The 18784-nt window shown below is 43.3% G+C and overlaps 2 protein-coding genes across 2 annotated transcripts in view; both read right to left on the bottom strand.

The window, feature by feature from the left end:
* The window catches only part of LOC308280246 (junctional adhesion molecule 2A-like), a gene marked incomplete at its 3' end in the record, with an annotated part of 48508 nt that extends 48271 nt beyond the window's left edge, over positions 1-237 (bottom strand). Inside the window, exon 1 of the mRNA XM_080720507.1 lies at positions 1-237. This exon is cut by the window's left edge and continues 160 nt beyond it.
* An 11114-nt stretch (positions 238-11351) lies between these two features.
* The window catches only part of mrpl39 (mitochondrial ribosomal protein L39), a 36429-nt gene continuing 28996 nt past the window's right edge, over positions 11352-18784 (bottom strand). The window contains exon 10 of the mRNA XM_080754843.1: positions 11352-11519. Within this exon, the coding sequence (XP_080610969.1) occupies positions 11451-11519 (69 nt within the window). The 3' untranslated portion in view covers positions 11352-11450. The remainder of the gene's footprint in view (positions 11520-18784) is intronic.

Raw genomic sequence — 18784 nt, 5'->3', positions numbered from 1 at the left:
CCACTTGTTCCACAAACTCCTCTCAAATTGGTATTAAGGATCCCCCACCACACAATACAAAATATAGGTCTACGATCATACAAAAAAAGAAACCTGTCTCGTCCCCGGAGCTTGCCTAGCTGCACCGGTCCGGGGTTGGATTGGTGACTGAAGCCGGCAGACTGTGAGAGGGACGGAGAGGTTGATCCGATCAAAGCGTTTTGTTGCTTTTCCTCCGGAGAGACAGCGCGATCGATACACACACACACAAACAGAACGGAACTCCCAGCACAGCTCAGCAGCACAGGGCGGACGCACGTTTACTATCACCCCGCCGATTGATGCGTTTCATCCGTGCTGATGCTCCTCCTGCGCGGGGGAGGAGGGCTGGGCAGAGCGAGCGAGAGGGAGGGACTTCCATAATCGCTAGCAATAAAAAAAGGAGCAGATCTACAAGTCGCGAAGGCGGCTTTGTAGAAGATCCGCAAGGCTTGTAGCTCTGTTCTTTTCTTTTTAAGGGGGTAGGGTAAAGAGCGACACCCATGCGCCACGGAGCGAAGCGACGCGCCGCGCACGCAGGCAGCAGCGTGGCCGGAGGAAGGCGCAGGCCAACTGGGCAGATTAAATGGCTTTGGCCCGGGGGTGGGAAGCTTTGGCACGGAGCTAATAGAGTACTGTAGGCAGCAGCAGCAGCAGCAGCAGGGGCGTCACAAGGGGAGGAAAGTGGGACTGAGTTACTAGGGCCCAAGGTGCCTTAATTATTTTATACTTTAACTATTGAAAAATAGCAGATGCAGGCTTATAGATCTGCTATTTTGTGAAAATGTGTGCAAATCTTTGAGTATATGTATTTTTAAGCGAACATTTGTATCTCAAATTTTGCTTCTGGGGGGTCCCTGGAACTAAATATTTTGACATGGGGGTCGGTGGCCAAATACATATCATTTTGGGGGTCCTTCACATGAGTACGTTTGAGCACCACTGACGAAGAAACAGAGGTTTTTCCAAAAACCTTAAAAGGATTTGAAATATTCAAAGACTTGCACACATTTTCACAATTGTTTCCAAAACTATAGCAGATCTACAAGCTTGCAGCGTGCTGTGAGCTTGTAGATCTGCTATTTTTCAATAGTTAAAGCACAAAATGTACCCAGGGCCTAGCATTTGGTGTGACACCCTTGAGCAGCAGCACCCAGCTAGGCTATTTTCTGCAGAAGTTATATTGGGATGATCATTACAGTCTATATGAGTGATTGATTCTCATCTCATCTTTTCATGTCAAGGACCACCCAAATTAATATGTAAGGCTACAGCATGCTGTGCCAGGGCAGGAACCGAACCACATGAAAGATATGTGTTGTTCAAAAAACGTTCACATTTATTTTATGTTATTTTACTTCATGACAGATCACATCCCGACAAGCTTGAGGATCAGCTATTTCCAAATCTATCTAGTATCTAGGGCAGGGGTCTTCAACGTTTTCAGGGAAAGGACCCCTTTAAATAGATGGGAGCAGGGACCACCTCAACCTGTTCATAGATAGTTTCATTGTTTGACAACACACTTAAGTACCTGTCAAAATACTTTATAAACGTTAAGGATATCCATAATTACAACACCAGAGGCAGTGCCACTGGTCAACTCAAAGAAAGGGTCAAACTCGTTCTTCTGCTATACCACAAAAATGTGGAATGCCTTACCGAAGGCCATAAAGGAATGTGGATCACTAGCATCCTTTAAAATTGCCCTGAAAAACCACTTACAGGCAGCAGCCGTTCGCAACTGGTAAAAACCTAGCCCAACCCTACCCTCCCCTGCCCCTTCCTTATATACTTACTGTTTGTTTAGACTTACCGTTTTCTTTTTTTTGGAGCTGTGTGCAGCTCCCTATACGTGGCTGTGTGGGTCTGTCTGTCCGTCCGTGTGTATGTAGCCTGACGTAGCCTGACTTCGGCGCGTAACTAGTGCCGCACCATTTACGCCACTCGCGCAATATATACATCAAAATGTGCGGCTCGGCCGGGAATGGTGTTCTATTACCTTTCGTTCCGATCCGCCTTACCATGCCGACGTAATCGGCAAAAAACGACGCTTAATTGTCCCCATTGACTTATAATGGGACAATGCAAGAAATCACTTTCAAGTATTTTTCTCTCGTAAACCATAGGAGCTACAGTTTCAAACCTCGGAGAGGAGATTCATAATGATTTTAAGAATGAATCGAAAAATAATTACATCACTCGGCCTCATGGTGGCGCTATAAACGGCCCACTTTACGTTTTGCCCCGTAACTCTTGAACCGTAGATCGGAAAATTAAAATTCTTTTTTCCCTGGATTCCTTGGATAGATTTTCCGCCATCTTGAATTTTCTCCAAAACACACTTTTTGCTCCTTTTCCTACATATTTTCTTCAAATGTCACAAAAATAGGTACACATGATCTACACACACACACACACACACACACACACACACACACACACACACACACACACACACACACACACTCACACACACACACAGCTCCACTTCACACGGGTGTGATTTTTTCCTTTTCTTTACATATCTACTGCATAGTACTGTGTTCTATTTGTCTGTCATTCAATGTTATATGAGATACTTTAATGGTTTCCTGTTGAAATAAGCTTAGTCTTTTCATGGATCTCCTTTTAGTAGACCTTGTACCAGTGAACTGTACCGTCATGAAACTGTACATTTTCCTATGCAAACTTCTAATATCAATCAAAACTTATCTGTGTATTTTGGATTCATGTCAATTTGTGTTTTCACTTTTCAGATATTTAACCACTTGAACCTTCAATACTTAATAAACTTGACCTTTAACTCTGTGCTTAGTCTGCTCTTTTCCCCCAATACAACAAAGCCCTTTGCCAAAAATAGAAGATCTACAAGCTCACAACGCGTCGCGCTGCGAGGCGTTGTGAGCTAGGGGGCCCGGACCCCCTGTTGAAGACCCTAGTGTTAAAGTTGTTTGCTGACTGTATCACTAAATTAACACATTTTGCTGGGGACCGCCTGTAAGCCCCTCCAAAGACCCCTCGGGCTGGTCCCCGGACCACCACTTTGGGAACAGCTGAAGTAGCCTATAAGTTGTGGATTTGGAGCCAAATAATGGGAGATTGTTCCCGGTAAAAGAGAAGAGAACATACAGATGAGGTTATACCTCTCAGAATAGTTCAGGACCCTCTTCTTAAGGGGCCCGTAAAGTTAACAATTAAACAATAGGGGCCATTGTTTTGATGTTTCCTGTACCAGTGAATAGGTGACATGCAGTGTAGGGCCACCCGCCTTGCATTTCTATGGGCTACACAACAGGCACGTGCACACATAGACATCAAACGGGGCTTGCCTTGAGACCCTGCCCTTTTATCCGTCTCTAAAAAGTGCCTTCTCTAGACCACAAATGCAGTTTGAACTATGGTGAAAGAAATGAAAATGGCCTCTTTCCATGCCATACCTGAAGGCAGCATTCATGAGAACTGCATGCCTTGTCAAAACCCTCCTGAACTTGAACGTTGCATTTTATGTTGAAAGAATTGCCCTCTCTGTGTAGAAATCCATGCCGTACACTAGTGTTTTTAGATTGAAATTCATATGCATTTGTTATATTGTTGTTGATGTTCTGACATGTTATCTTGTTGTATGATCTGCTTATTTGTAAGTCGCTTTGGATTAAAAGCGTCTGCTAAATGCCTAAACTGTAAACTGTAAACTGTAGTGTGGTATCAAGCACCGAAAATAGCCGACCTCCAAGCTCACAACGCGTCGCACTACGACGCGTTGTGAGCTTGGAGGTCGGCTATTTTCGATATTTTCACCAGAGGGTCCTTTCAGAAATTTCAGCCCCTGCCTCTATAACATTCTCTGCACGTCCCTGCTACACAACAATAGCCATGTAAACATGTTTTCGTCTTTACCGGGCGGAAACCTCATATGTCCAATGCAGCTGCTTTTCAGGATTCCAGTTACAACATGGCAAAAGGAGCAGATCGACAAGCTCGAAACGCGCCGCTTCACACCACGTTTCAAGCTTGCAGATCTACTACTTTTGACCCTAACTCATTCTTAGCCAAAACGCCAAAAATCGCCATTTTACAGGAAGCCCAGCCAGCCAAATCGCCTAACGTCGCCTTGGGGATCATTTTCTGATCATTTTGGTATTTTTTTGACATTTTTTGAGCTATAAATGACCTTTCTAGCTTAATTTTAGTCTAAAGTTACATATTCGAAGGAAGTGACATCATCGATGACGTAACCCGGAAGTCGTTCGGCCATAACATAGAATGGGCCTTTTTACAGCATTGAATGTTGACGTTTTTCTTATCAAACTTTACCATATTTAGACCGATTTTCATTCGGAAAAAAATGGCTGGACTGACAGATTGGTCACTCAAGAGCAAAAACGAGTGTAAATGGCGTGCGCACGACGTTCGGATCGTGTTTTATAGCTCCCGTTCGGCGGACCGGGAGACATAATGGCCGCCAATGGGCGCCGCCATTATGGGTCTACTGCTGTCCACTCGCTAGTCCAGACTCTAGGAGATTATCGTTGGGCACACTCTAGTGGATAGTACTAGTACTACATTCTACAACAATATGATCCCTGTTGGGTTAGATTAAAGCTAACTTGGAAATTAATAAAATTCCTGGCAGTATAGGCGCACAAGCCTATTGTAAATGGCCGGGAGAGAGTTCTAATAGTAGGGAGTTAATTTACCAAATAACACAAAAAGTGAGAAGATGCAGACAAGAGGTTTCTGCCTGACAACAACGATGATTGGTCAATCAGTTCAATGCCTTGGTGGTCTACACTTTGGAGTTTCAAGGATTCCCCCCTTTCTTGTTTTGCTTTAAAAAAAATCACACGCACACAAGGGAATCACTGTATTGCTTGGCTGAGGTCTTATTACAGTCAATGGTCGTCATTGTTAAGACAAGGACCCCCGACATTGATGCCTATTGGGTCGCAGACCCCCGGTTTGAAAAGATATTGTGACCCCCAATAATGGAGGATATTTTTGTTGTTGGGTTGGATTCAGTACGGAATTATACATCCTGGGGATGACGTGAAGAATCATTCGTTAAGAATCATTCTCTCATAGAGGGCTGACTGACTTCTAATGGTGCAATTAAACTGCCTGGAAACCCCCAAGACCCCATTTAGAGAACCACTTGTTTTATAGCAGCTACCTCTGGTGGGCCACTATAGTGGGCTGAGAGTGTGAGGATATGGCAAGTGGGCCACCAAATAATTGGCAAAACACAGGCACACAATGGTAAAGTACCTTTGTCGAGCGGCTACTATACTTGAACTAAACCATTTTTCAGGGAGGTGAGCCAGTAGGATACACCAGCAGGCCATGGCAGCCATTGCCCCTCAATTTGGCCTTGTGTCCCTCAAACCAATGGCTTGCCCTGAGGCCACAGCGGCCTTAATGCCCCAGCTGACTGTACCACTTTCTCCTCTGTCTCTTTCTTGTCAATTTGTAGACAGTAGACACCAGTCTCTCTTTCTTGTCATGTAGACACCAGTGTCTTTTGTTGAGATTCTGAAATCTTAACTCCCCTGAGTCCCCATCTTTAAACCAATCCAGTGTCTTTGATTGGTGCAGGGCTGAGCATGGATCAGATTGTAAATACCATCATTTATCTATTTCACTGCAGATTAGGTTATCCTCCCTAACCCTTAAATTCAATAAATTCTTTCAATGGACTAAAATCTAGTATTATGGCCTTTGTGCCCTCAATCAAATTAACAACACCTTGTTGTGGCCTTGCCCCTAAAATTACTAAATTCCAGGCCTGGTGATAAAAAGAAATTGGCATTTAAGAAAAAGTGAGAAAGAAAAGATTCCAAATTTAGATTTTGATGCTATATAGAGAGTATGCATCATATGCCACTCATCTAGACTGAGTGGCAAAACATAAAGCAGCAGGAAGCATTGGAGTTTGGAAGGGCTCATTGGGAAACTCTTTCTGACTCCTACTGACTCAGTAGTCGATCCCACATATCTTCCAGGTACGATGATGTCACGCACATACATAACCTCATTGGGGACCCCCTAGAGCCCCCATCAAGGAGCCCTGGGGGTCCCCGCACCTCACTGTGAGCACCACTGGCATACGGAATTCATGGCTCCGGGTCAAACATCTCAATATGTGCACACGGTGGTGTGACTGTCACACAGGGCCACATGTGTCCCTGGGTGTGTCTCTCACATTGTCACTGTTACAGTATGTGGCGCGCGCGTGTGTGTGTGTGTGTTTGTGTGTGGGGGATGGGGGGGAGGGGTGTTCGAGGGGTGAATGGGGGCAACAGCTGCGGAGTGGCTAACGTCTCTGCTCCGAGGTACGATATCGTCGTGTTCAGGAAGAAAACCTTGTATCTCCATATATTTCAACCTTCTGTTTCTATTTATTTAGTAAATTAATGCCCCATTGTCGTGAGATAATGTCACGCAGAAGTAGCAATAAATGCTGACATAAATGCACATAAATGCTATTTTTTAAGTGAAATTGGTTTAGTGTGTCTGTGGCTTTTATACATAATTGAACCAATGAATAGTATTAAAGTAGCACTATGTCATCTTTTCTTTCTTTTTACGAATACAATATAACATTCAATCTGCATGGTAGAGTATGTTTAATACAATATAAATTAACTCATACCATTGGGCGTAATTTTGTCTACCCTGCTCTTCTATTGAGTCATTTAGATCAAAGGTCACAGATATCTGCCACAAATTATGACCCGATGGTCAAGATTCAATTTATCCCCTGAGTAAGCAGACAGGCCCCATTCGTTCAATGGTAAAAATGTAGACTACAGTACTTGCACAGGAAACCGGGTTCAAATCCAGGTCGGAAGAGGACAGTTACAGCGAGCAGCTTCAACAAGAGCTTGTGACCAGATAATAACGGCATAGGATCTATTGCAGGGGTCTTCAACGTTTTCAGGCCAGGGACCCCTTAGCTGAGAGAGAGATGAAGCAGGGACCCCCACAACCTTTTTTCATATAGATTCCATACAGTTTCATTATTTGACAGCACAGTCATCAGTGTATTTTGGATTCATGTCAATTTGTGTTTTCAGATATTTTACCACTTGAACCATCAATACTTAATAAACTTGACCTTTCACTCTGTACTTAGTCTGCTCTTTTTCCCCTCTACACCAAAACCCTTTGCCTAAAATAGCCGATCTACAAGTTTCTATCACACAAAGATTTGGAGGACCCCCTGTAGTAACTCTGAGGAACCCTTGCGGGTCCCGGAACCGCCTGTAGAAGACCCCTGATCTATTGGATTCTTTTTCCCCCCTCTCCATTTCATTAAAAGTAATGGTTTTGGACATACAAGGTTTCCGCCGGACAGCAGCTGGTTTTCCTCTCCTGGTCAGCCTTGAATCATCGATGAATCACCGGGCAGGGCTGCTGTATCGGAATTCACAAGATAAAAAATTATTAGAAATGTAATTAATTTTGACTCCGTCTGCAACATGAGTCGTCCAAGGTCGCCGCACAGGATTCTGGGCCGGCATGATAATGTATTGCCGTGGGCAAGTTTACTAATATGATCCTTGAACACATATAACCCCCGTGTCCCTGTTTAGAAGATCTACAAGGCTTGTAGATCTATTTTCTCTAGTCAACACTGTTGCACGAGAAAGTATAAAATATGGCTTAAGATGGTTAAGTTGTTCCCAAACGTTTTAAGCTTGAGACACAAAAAAGGAAATTTGATATCTGGAATAGGACCAAACTAGAGCGAAAATACAAGCTCACAACACGTCTCATAATGATGCGTTGTGAGCTTGCAGATTTGCTATTTTCACCACTCAGAAATTATATTTGCAGAATCGGCTTGTGTGGTTGTCCCACGTAGTCTTCTAAACAGATGTTATGCTGTGTTTTGCCGCCCCAGAAAAGACGCTTTGAATGGCCGAAACGGTTGTTTTTAATTGGCAGTTGTGCCTAATGCTCGCCCCAAAACTAGCAATATGCTTATGGACTCCACTTATGAGGGCTGCTGGGGAAACTGGACGACAGGGGCATTTCTGCAAATAGACCCCATGGCAAGTCATTTGGGATCAAAACAAGTGGGAAATTGAGTCTACTGTGTATGTCATTTAGTACAAAATTGTCCTTTAAGAGGTTGATCCCAGAGCCGTTACGATCACGCCCCAACCGTCCAACACAGAAAGTAAGCCGGCGGGTTAAACCTTCCAACTATCCTGTTATTAAAGGATGTTATCAGGATAATAAGCTGAATGGGAAACGGCCATTTAGGAGGCAGAGGGAGTGTTGTGTCTACTCTAAAGTCGAACAAAAACACAACGGCGGTGGATGAAAATGACATCAGTGCTTGTTGTGGAATTCTCAGGCTCAGACACTTTCTCAAAGTCACTCACACACGTGCCCCTGAGCACGCACACACACACACTGCCGAGGGGGTCCGCGACACCTGTCTGAAAGTGATGGACACGACAGCTGGCCTGTACGCGCGCACGCACACTCCGCCTTTATCTCTCGCAGTGGTAGGAAAAGTACTCGCATAAGTAAAAGTATGAATTGTCAAACTTTCAAATGGACGAAATATATAGGGCTGAAGTGGTTAATGGATGTTTTGGAATAATCTGAATCTACTAAGACAGTATACAAATGGAACCAAATGGACCTCTTAGGGTCCAATTGGTTCCATTTGTTTACTGTCAGAGTTACAGACTTGTATGGGTCAATTTAGACCCCTCTAAAGGAGAATCCACTTTGAGAATCACTGCGATAAGCAACTATTAACTAAACGTTTTCAAATAATTGCAGTGAACTAAAATATATTTACCTCTGAGATGGAGTGCAGTAGAAGTTAAAGTACAGACAATTGGAAATACAAAAGTAAAAACAATACCTCAAAATTGTACTCAAGTACAGTACTTGAGTAAATGTACCACGGGTCTGTCTTCCCAAACCTGCTGACTGCACAACATGGACACAAGAACACATGCGGTGCATGTTTCCATTTTCAGTCTCTCCCCTTCTCCCACTCCCTCGTTAATTATCTCTCCCCCTCTCACTGTTGCCCTCTCCCTCACAAACACACACTTGTATTACTATACTTGTGAGGGTCACCAGCACTAACACCTAAACACGTTTGGTCCTTTCGCCTGGCATTTTCACCGTGGAGAGTCTTTTCACCTACCTGTCTGAGCCATTTCGCCTACCCTCAATTCTGCTGTCAGACTGTCCATGTTTGCATATTATCCCATTGTCATTTAAATTTGGAATGGAATTTAAAGGGGAAGACCACCCATTTTCAATATTGAAATATGTCATTAATATACGTTAAAGGAGAAAAAAAGTTCCCCCCCTTCTGTGTTGCCTAGAACTGGAGGATTGATTTTGGGGTTTGTATTGTAAAGTACAATGTGTGATGTCATCAAGTTGTAATTTACAATACAAACCCCAAAATCAATCCTCCAGTTCTAGGCAACACAGAAGATGGGGAACTTTTTTCCTATTTCCACACAACTCCTCTAAGGTATATTAATGACATAGTTCAATATTGAAAATGGGTGGTCTTCCCCTTTAAATAACGACCAGTCATCCCAACCAGGATCAATGCCATTATGTCTATTTTGGCGAGGCATATATCTTATATGGCCATGGCAATGGCCGCCAAAGTGGGCGGAGTTAAGCCCTGAATCTTGCGGTGATGTCATAACCGACAGTCCCTATATATAGGGTTGCAGCGGTACTCGGTGTTACCGGTGTTTTCGGTACCGTTGCCGTTTACCGGCAACGTTACCTGACCACCGATAACGCCGTGAAAAAAAAAATGTTGCATTATCATCCATATATTGTAAATTACTATGGTTGAGCTTGTTATCAATATTTAGTTGGATACAAACGTGTCTCCGCTGCTCTAAGTGCATCAAAGATGCAGCTGGTGGAAAAGGCAGGCAGCGCATAGCGTGCACTCCACAGAGTCCACCCAGTAGTGATGCGCTGGTCATGTTTTTTTCATAACCCACACCACCCACAGCCCGCACGAAACGTAACCCGACTGACTTCAAATTGGGGTTTAGCCTAAAAGACATTCATTCAAAGACGTTCATTCTCTCTAAATCGTGGGGGCATCGTCGGGGTATGGCGCGGACAATATTAAATCCAGTTGGTTGTTGATTAATCACCAGATTGGAGAGATGGGAGCGACTCGAGGTGAGCGTGGTTGGTTGGTTCATTCAGTCAAAGAATCCATCTTACTTGCGAAAGTTGTTTCAAATCGTATCCGTTGGTTGACTGGCTGGTTATATAACTTAACCGATACAAAGTTTTTATAAACGGACTTGTGTGGGATGACAGAGACATTTAAGTGAAATCCTGATCAGCGACACGCTTCTCTGCTGTGCTCACGTTGTCAAATGTTGGCAAAATGTGGTTCGCGGCCCCAACAGGAGCGGAATTGGGACGGTCCTCGGAGCGGAGGAGAAACCTCGCTCCTCTCTCTGGGGCATTTTAAAACTCGCTCGCTCGTGCTCTTATTCAAAACGTTGTATTCTTATTCTTATAGGCCTACTCATGTTAATAATAAATGTCAAATAAGAACAGGTGATTATTCTTATTCTATTGTTACTAATAACTACTGGAAGTTTCAAACTGGGTTTGTTAAAAATGACACCTAGTGGTCGAAAACGGTATTACCGATATTACGGCGTTGACATGGACTATATTTTCGGTGTTAAAAACCTCATACCGTTGCAACCCTACCTATATCACTATCACTATCATATTTAAATGACAAAGACATAATATGCAAACACGGACAGTCTGACAGCAGAATTGAGGGTAGACGAAATGGCTCTGACAGGTGGGTACGTGAAAAGACCAAATGTGTTTAGGCAAATATGTTTTGCCTGACACCCCTGTGAGGATATAACATTGTGGGAGGACAATTTGATTGCCATTTTTTACCCCAGTTTTTAAGCAGAAAGTAGCAGATCTACAAGCTATATCCGGTGATGTAACTCTAAACCCACCCCATATAAACCCTTTCCCTGTTTGCAAGCCTAAATGGTCCACACAATGTCTATTTCTCAAATTCTACTATACTCGTGGGGACAACTATACTCGTGGGGACATTTGACACACACACACACACACACACACACACACACACACACACACACACACACACACACACACACACACACACACACACACACACACACACACACACACACACACACACACACACACACACACACACACACACACACACACACACACACACACGCCTATCCACTCAAAACAATTGACAATATTCAGACACAACAAACAATGTCTAGTCATTCGTCACATAATTGTACACGTTTATTGAGCAAATCTTACAAAGCGAGACAGGTGATGGCAGGTGTGTATGTGTGCGTATTGTAGAAGGTTTTAGACGTAGGTCATTACGGACTGGGTGGGGGAAGAGTTGCCTCGGTCGGAGTGGGTGGAGCTTCTTCTGTGGGCACCTCAACCTGTGGAAAGTGGATGAAAGTGGAAGAAAGATTATGCAAAAAAATATATACTTTTCCCGGTGATCGCCCACATGGGTGTGGTTAGGGTTAGTTTTACTGAGATTATTAACTCATTTAATGGTGCGTGATGACTGACAAGTTATTAGGGTGGTAGCCCTTGCAAGACAAAGTGTTTGATGTCACAGTGTTTTTGAGACCCAGTGAGATTGAGACCAGGAGCGCTCGTTTTTTATTGACCATGACAGTCTCAGGCGACCTTGATCCACGTGAGACACCACAGAGCGAGCGGCAGCGAGCAAGACAGCAAGTCGCCGTGTCGAGCATCGTGAAGGTCGCCTGAGCCGATTCAGTTCCATTAAACTGTTTAAACCAGGGGGACAGAATAGTAAATATTGTTGTTGCGACTGCTTCTGCGACCGACTGCCACTAGACTGCCACTAGAAAACGAGCACACTGTAACATGTATTTTTGCTGCGCTACATTACTTCTAGTGGCATGCACTTGGGCCATGTGTAAAATCGATTGTGCTATCCCTGTAGCACAACACCCCGTGAGCTTGTAGATCTGCTATTTTCAACATGCAACCAATCATAAATTGACTTGTCTTTTAGATCTACTGGATCTCTCCTCCACTAGTCCCTCCCTAACATGCATCTGTTGTTGAAATTGTCAATACGTTTTAGTCATCTTAGGTCAGTTTCTATTTCATTTTTCATTTAGCCTAGTTTTTGTCAGCGAAAAAAGGTTGTCGACAAAATTAACACTGTTGACAGTGGTTCTCAACCTTTTCAGGCCGTGACCCCGAAAATAATAATATTTCAACTGGGGACCCCCCCACTCTGATGAGCACTTGGAGTTTTAAGACTTGAGGCATTACATTTTGTTAAACACGGTTCTATTGTGAAAATAGACGATCTACATGCTCACAACGACAATGTAGTTTGTCTATTTTAACTCAATAGCTGCCGGGCGCCGCTAGGTGCTAGAGTGCCAGCCATTCTCCCGTAGGCATTCACTATCACATCCGGGTCGCCAGCCTGAACTGGCTTGGCTTTTCACTCGAATGAGTGCTATGCTAGCGAGCCGGAGGAAGTTAGCTATCAGTTAGCAATCGACTATATAATTTTTTAGAAGAGCGATCTAAAGTTATTCAGCCGCCAAAATAACTTGTCTGCTGGCCTCGGAACACAATCCGGAGAAAATCCGCTGTGAAGATGTGGTTTTCTATTGGAGTGGGCGGCGTGCTGCGGCCTTTTCTTCCCATTACGTGCCGTGTAAACAGAATCGCGGCCTTGTGCTAGGATGCTAAATTAGACCGGGGCTTCGTTGATGCCTCCGATTATTTAATTCATTTTACTAAAGGAACCGAATAATGTCGGTTCTTGTAATCCTTAATACGTGTTGCTGAAACAGCGTTTTTTTGGGGGGGCTCTAAACTTTTTTCTAAACCATTTTCAATGGAATAAATCATAGGGACAAGTAGAATGGCTCATTGGGAAGCGGTGAAGGAGCCAGGACCACCCACGTCGCTACTAGCAGCTCAGGGTAAGCGAAATAGATTAAAAGATTAGTATTGGAATGGAAAAAAGAACCGAGATTATTCGGTTTTCGCACAGAAAGAGTTAACAATTTCTGCCTCTAATATTTAACAATATAGAGAATGTTTAATTTCTTATTTTAAAAGGGTATTTATAAATGTGCAGATACCTTCTATAAACTTATAATGTATGTTGGGTCGTTTTACTGTTGAGTGAGAAAACAATGTGTCACATTAAGCTAATCTTCTGGCGACCCCCCTAAATAATTTGGGGACCCCCCCTGGGGGACCCGACCCACAGGTTGAGAACCACTGGACTAGGATAGGATGACGTGACATTCTACTTTGACCTTGGACTTTTTAACCCATTTAGGCCTAGAATTATTGAATGCTTTAACCAGTGAAAAATAGCAGATATACAAGCTCACAGCGCGGCACCGAGTGCCGCGCTGCGAGCTTGTAGATCTGCTATTTTTGAAAAGGTCGTGAAAATGAGTGCAAATCTTTGAATATATGTATTTTCAAAGCGAACGTTTGTAACTCAAATTGGAACTAGATATTTTTAAATGGGGGTCCGTGGCCAAATAAATGTCATTTTGGGGGTCCTTCACATGAAAAAGTTTGAGAACCACTGACATAGTAGTCTCTCAAGAACAGACTAACTGAGCTCTAGTTAAGTGAAAAGGACCTTTTCTTTGACGATGGCTGGCCAGATTGCTGACATAGAAACATATTTTTTTTCCCAAAAATCTTAGAATGATTCAAAAGACACTTATAGAATCGGGTCAAAATTCTAGTTTTCAAGATTTTTCAAAAATAGCAGATCTACAAGCTCGCAGCGCGGCACTCGGTGCCGCGCTGTGAGCTTGTATATCTGCTATTTTTTTATATTTAAAGCATAAAATATTGCGTCATAATGTGTTCAGGCCTAATGTGTCTCTGGACAGGAGTGTCAGCTAAAATGTCTAAATGGTAACATATGCTGGGTTTGTCCTTTAGCCTCGGTTCTGACCTTCAATTCCAGCTGCACTGATTCCCTACAGCCAGCTGCTTCGCTGCCACTGCTGCCAAGTCTGCTTTTTATAAGCAACTTTGAGCTTGTTTTTCTGTAAAGTTGCAGGGTCTTCACTGCCCTGCAGAAGGTGAAATAGCGACAACTGTTGGGCCATGAATAGGAACTGCATGGCTTAACCGATTTAGTGCCGATCCCGCGATATCTCGCGAAATATTAAAAGGTATCTAGAGTGCCGATCGCGGGATGACTTGCGAAATATACGGTACTGTATATACAGTAAAGCTGGCCTGGCTACCTACCGTCCGTTGAAATACGCTGGCATGTTTGAAGTCGCCGATTCATCATCATCGCGCATCCACGTGCACACAATAGTGATCCCATCCCATAGAAACCAACGGTCTTTCTCATCTTTACAGTCCATTTTCTCCAAAAAAACACTTTTGATGCCAAGGATGGCATTGGATTCTCGCTAAACTAGCACAAGCATAAAGGCATCCATCTTCTATCATTGTTTACGTTTCGGACCAGAACTAGTTCCGGGTCAATCTTGAACATCGTCAAGTAGGAATTGTTAGCTCGATCTACTTCCGGCCTTCAAAATAAGAGACTGGCCGCAGACAGAGAAAGCGACCGGCACGCTGAACAATTAACCTTTTCATGTCGGCGGCACTAATTGAGTTTTAAGAGAGAACTCAGAAATGGGCTTCAATTCCTGGCTACCAACGCAGCATTTTCAACATAGATAGTAGACATAGAAAGGTGTGGGTTATAGTCTCATACTGTATACCACAGCAATTAAGAGAAACCAGATAATCACAATCAAGGAATGGAACTAGCCGTTTTAGAACTATGTTTTCAACTACACTCACTCTGAATGTAAACCACAGGGGGAAAGAAAACATGTTTTGTGAGGTTAGCTGAGGTTATAGACAGATGGCCACAGAGCTCAACGTCACTGACATTAACTAATTACATTAGCTAATTAGTTAATGTTGCTGTAGCTCTGTCACTCTGAGTGAGTGCTCTCAGACTGTACACAATAGCCAGCCAGGGACTTCTGGGGACCTGGGATGGATGCCAGGGTGCTATAAAGCAGTGGTTCCTAAACTGGGGTTTGGGACCCCCAGGGGGGTCCCCAAATTATATATTTTTTTGGGGGGTGGGGTCTCCATATGATTAGCTTAATGTGCAACATTGTTTTCTCACTCAATAGTATACAAACCAACATACAGTAGTATGTGGCCGATGTGGCCACCATATACTGTATGGGCATTCCCATATGAAGTCCTGTTAGATATGGGCTTAATATTGATGACATCAGGGAACTCCATATATGGGCATAAAAGTGATTCTGTTAGTGTGACATCACAGTGAAGCCAGAGCGTGATGTCAGAGCGGCAAACCCTTTCTGTTAAGAGTGGTTCCCCTGACATCACAGTGACATCAGAGCATGATGTCAGAGCGACAAACCCATAGAACCACAGTGTCAGGCGTGACAGACAGAGATACACACATACGGACATTTGGACAAGCATACTAATCTGCGTATTTCTAAAGTCAAAATTGAAGGACTTTTTTCTGACCATCTACTGCATAGTACTGTGTTCTATCCGTCTGTCATTCAATGTTATATGAGATGCTTAAGTGGTTTCCTGTGTAAATAAGCCAAGTGCTTTCTAGGATCTCCTTTTAGTTGACCTTGTAACAGTGAACTGTACCATCATGAAACTGTACCCTTTTCTATGCAAACTTCTAATAAAGTCTTCAATCAATCAATCAATCAATCAAACTTTTAAGACCTTTTAAATACCAAATTGGCCCCAATGGTCAAATATTACATAAGAAAGAGGCAAGACAAAGAGTCAAGACACTGAACCCCCTAACTGCTCCTGGTGAGCAGGTTGGTGCCTTGCATGGTTTCCTCTAGCGCAGGGGTGGGCAACTTTGATGATGAGAGGAGAGGGCCACTATATTTCCACCTTCACTCCAGAGGGCCACATTGCATTTGCTTATTGCTACGTCCTACTTGGTCATTCTAGGATGTCATACAAAAGAAACAAAAATAGCCGATATACAAGCTCAAAACTGCGACGCGTTTTGAGCTTGTAGATCTGCTATTTTTGCTTCTTTTGAATTGGAATCCTGAAATATTTTTTGTTCTTATTTTAATTGGAATCCTAAAATGTAACATTATGATTTAATTTCAAATGTATTTAGTTATACTCATGTTAACTTTATGAACTTAAATACAAATCCGTTGGACATAAAACAAGACTAACATTTTAATACTGCTATACTAGTCATTGAGCTACTAATTTCAGTGGGTCATGTTTGCATGTTTGTAATCGTAACAGCTGAAATCAATAACACAGTGTATATCAGTATTCCAATATCGACCTGCGGGCCCATTCAGTGATGGTGGGGGCCGCATGTGGCCCCCGGGCCGCCAGTTGCCCATGTATGCTCTAGCGTCAGTATGTGAATGAGAATGGGAATGTGAATGTAATGCACATTGTAAAGCATTCGCGATAATAGGCACTAGATAAATGCACCCATTTACCACTTAATGTTGATCATTATCATACAGCTATGGGCTGCTATTATAGTTATTGTTGCTGTCCATACCTCTCTCTCTCTCTCTGATATGGTGGAGGCAGATGGCCTCCCTCGTCCCTAGAGTCTGCTGGAGGTTTCTACCCGTTAAAGGGGAGTTTTTCCTCGCCACGGCGGCCAAATGCTTGCTCAGAAGGGAAACACAGTGGCTCTCTGCTCTAGATGTTAAAAAAGGTGTCTTGAGTTGGCACTATTAACCCATTAAGACCTGTAATTATTTTATACTTTAGCTATTGGAAAATAGCAGACCTACAAGCTCATAACGCGGCACTAGCATTTTTTTTTTTTTTTTTGCAAATCTTCTCTGCTTCTGGGGGTCCCTTGAACAATATATTTTGAGATTGGGGTCCGTGGCCAAATACACGTAATTTTGTGGGTCCTTAACTCATTTGCTGCCCCCTCCCGAGTTTCCCGAGTTATTACAGTACCCCCAGGCTGCCATGGCCCGAGTTTCCCGAGTTTCCCAGTTTTTTAGATTTTTTTTTGGACCTCCAAAAATGTAGTAGACATGATCACAATCGCGAATTGAATGAGTTAACAAGAAAAGGTTTGAGAACCACTGATTTAGAAGATGGATTTAGAAGACATTTATAGAATCAGGTTGAAAAAATATTCAAAGACAATTTTCATGATTAAAAAAAAAAAGAAATACAGATCTATTTGCAATTTTTTTAATAGTTAAAGCATAAAACAATGGTTAAAGTAATAATGCGTAATAATGCATTCCAGGTTCCAGACCCGAGGCCGATTCTAAAAATGACTCAAATAAAAAAATAAAAAAAGGTATGTTGCTATAGACCTTATTTACACCGCGGCAATCTTTGATCACATGACCACGTCGGGTAGCAAGCAGCCAATCCTGCCTTACCCAAAATGCTGTTTTGAGCTTCTGATTGGCTGCTTGCCACAGATATAAAAAGCTAGATACCTCGTCCACCGCTGCAGTTGATTGGAGCGACCCGTCCAACTTGATAGGCAGAAAAGCGGAAGTGTCGAGGGCCGGCTGCCACTCAAAAAAACGACTGGCCAATCACAATGCGTCTTTTCCGGGACTTTTCCATTCAAACCTGCCTCTGATTTGCCTACCGACATTCCGTGTCTGTTACGCACGCAGAAGAATTACAAGCCTGTCAATCAAAAATGCCTATCAATGCGAGACGGGTACCAGAGAGCCGGAAGAGGCGTCTACCTTTTTATGTCTGTGCTGCTTGCTACCTGACGTGGTCATGTGATCAAAGATGGCCGCAGTGTGAATAAGGTCTACTAGCCCTTACCCGTTCAAAGATATGAGCTCCAAAATGATGTGCAGTGTGTGGGTTATGGGATGTGCACTGTGCATACAGTATATGAGGGATGGAAAGTAACTGTAACTGGTGCTTGCATGATAATATGTAGGAGCATCAATGTAAGAAATACCCGTTTCGTTTAATGGCTACCCCTCCCCCCCCCCCCCCCCACCCGCCCACCCGCCCACGCACACACCCGCCTGCCTGCACACACACACACACACACACACACAGAGAGAGCTGGTTAAACATGTTGCCTCATGCTAGATGCAGAATAGATGAGCCTCAAGCTAGATGCAGAATAGATAGTAGATACACCATAAAAATGCTAATATACAGCATACGATTTGTGAAAGTGACAAACGGGCTTCACAGTTATGTTAGGTGTGTTCATATGCTAATTGTGATGCGATTTCAGATCAATTGCTCCAGCCACTGAGGAGAAACGCTGTGACAGACAGACAGACAGACAGACAGACATTCGCAAAATTATAGTATAGATAGTGGTGGTTTTCAAACTTTTTCATGTCAAGGATCCCCAAAATTATATGTAGGCTATTTGGCCGTGGACCCCCCACCCCCTCTCAGCTAAGGCAGTCCTTAGCCTGGAAACCGTTGAACACCCTTAGCCTGTGGTCCTTCAGGACAGTTATTTTTTTATAGAAGTATGACAGCCGAACTGACTGGCAGAAGTGCATCAGAGATGTAGGCCACATCTAGACCATGATGTAAGCAGCTGTGTCTATTAATGGACATACATCTTATCAGTGGTGTAAAGCAACTAGGTACATTTACTCAAGTACTGTACTTAAGT

This window comes from Nannobrachium achirus (assembly GCF_963921795.1).
Source record: "Nannobrachium achirus genome assembly, chromosome: 24".
Classification (NCBI taxonomy): Eukaryota; Metazoa; Chordata; class Actinopteri; order Myctophiformes; family Myctophidae; genus Nannobrachium; species Nannobrachium achirus.
This window is presented reverse-complemented; position numbering and strand designations above follow the sequence as displayed.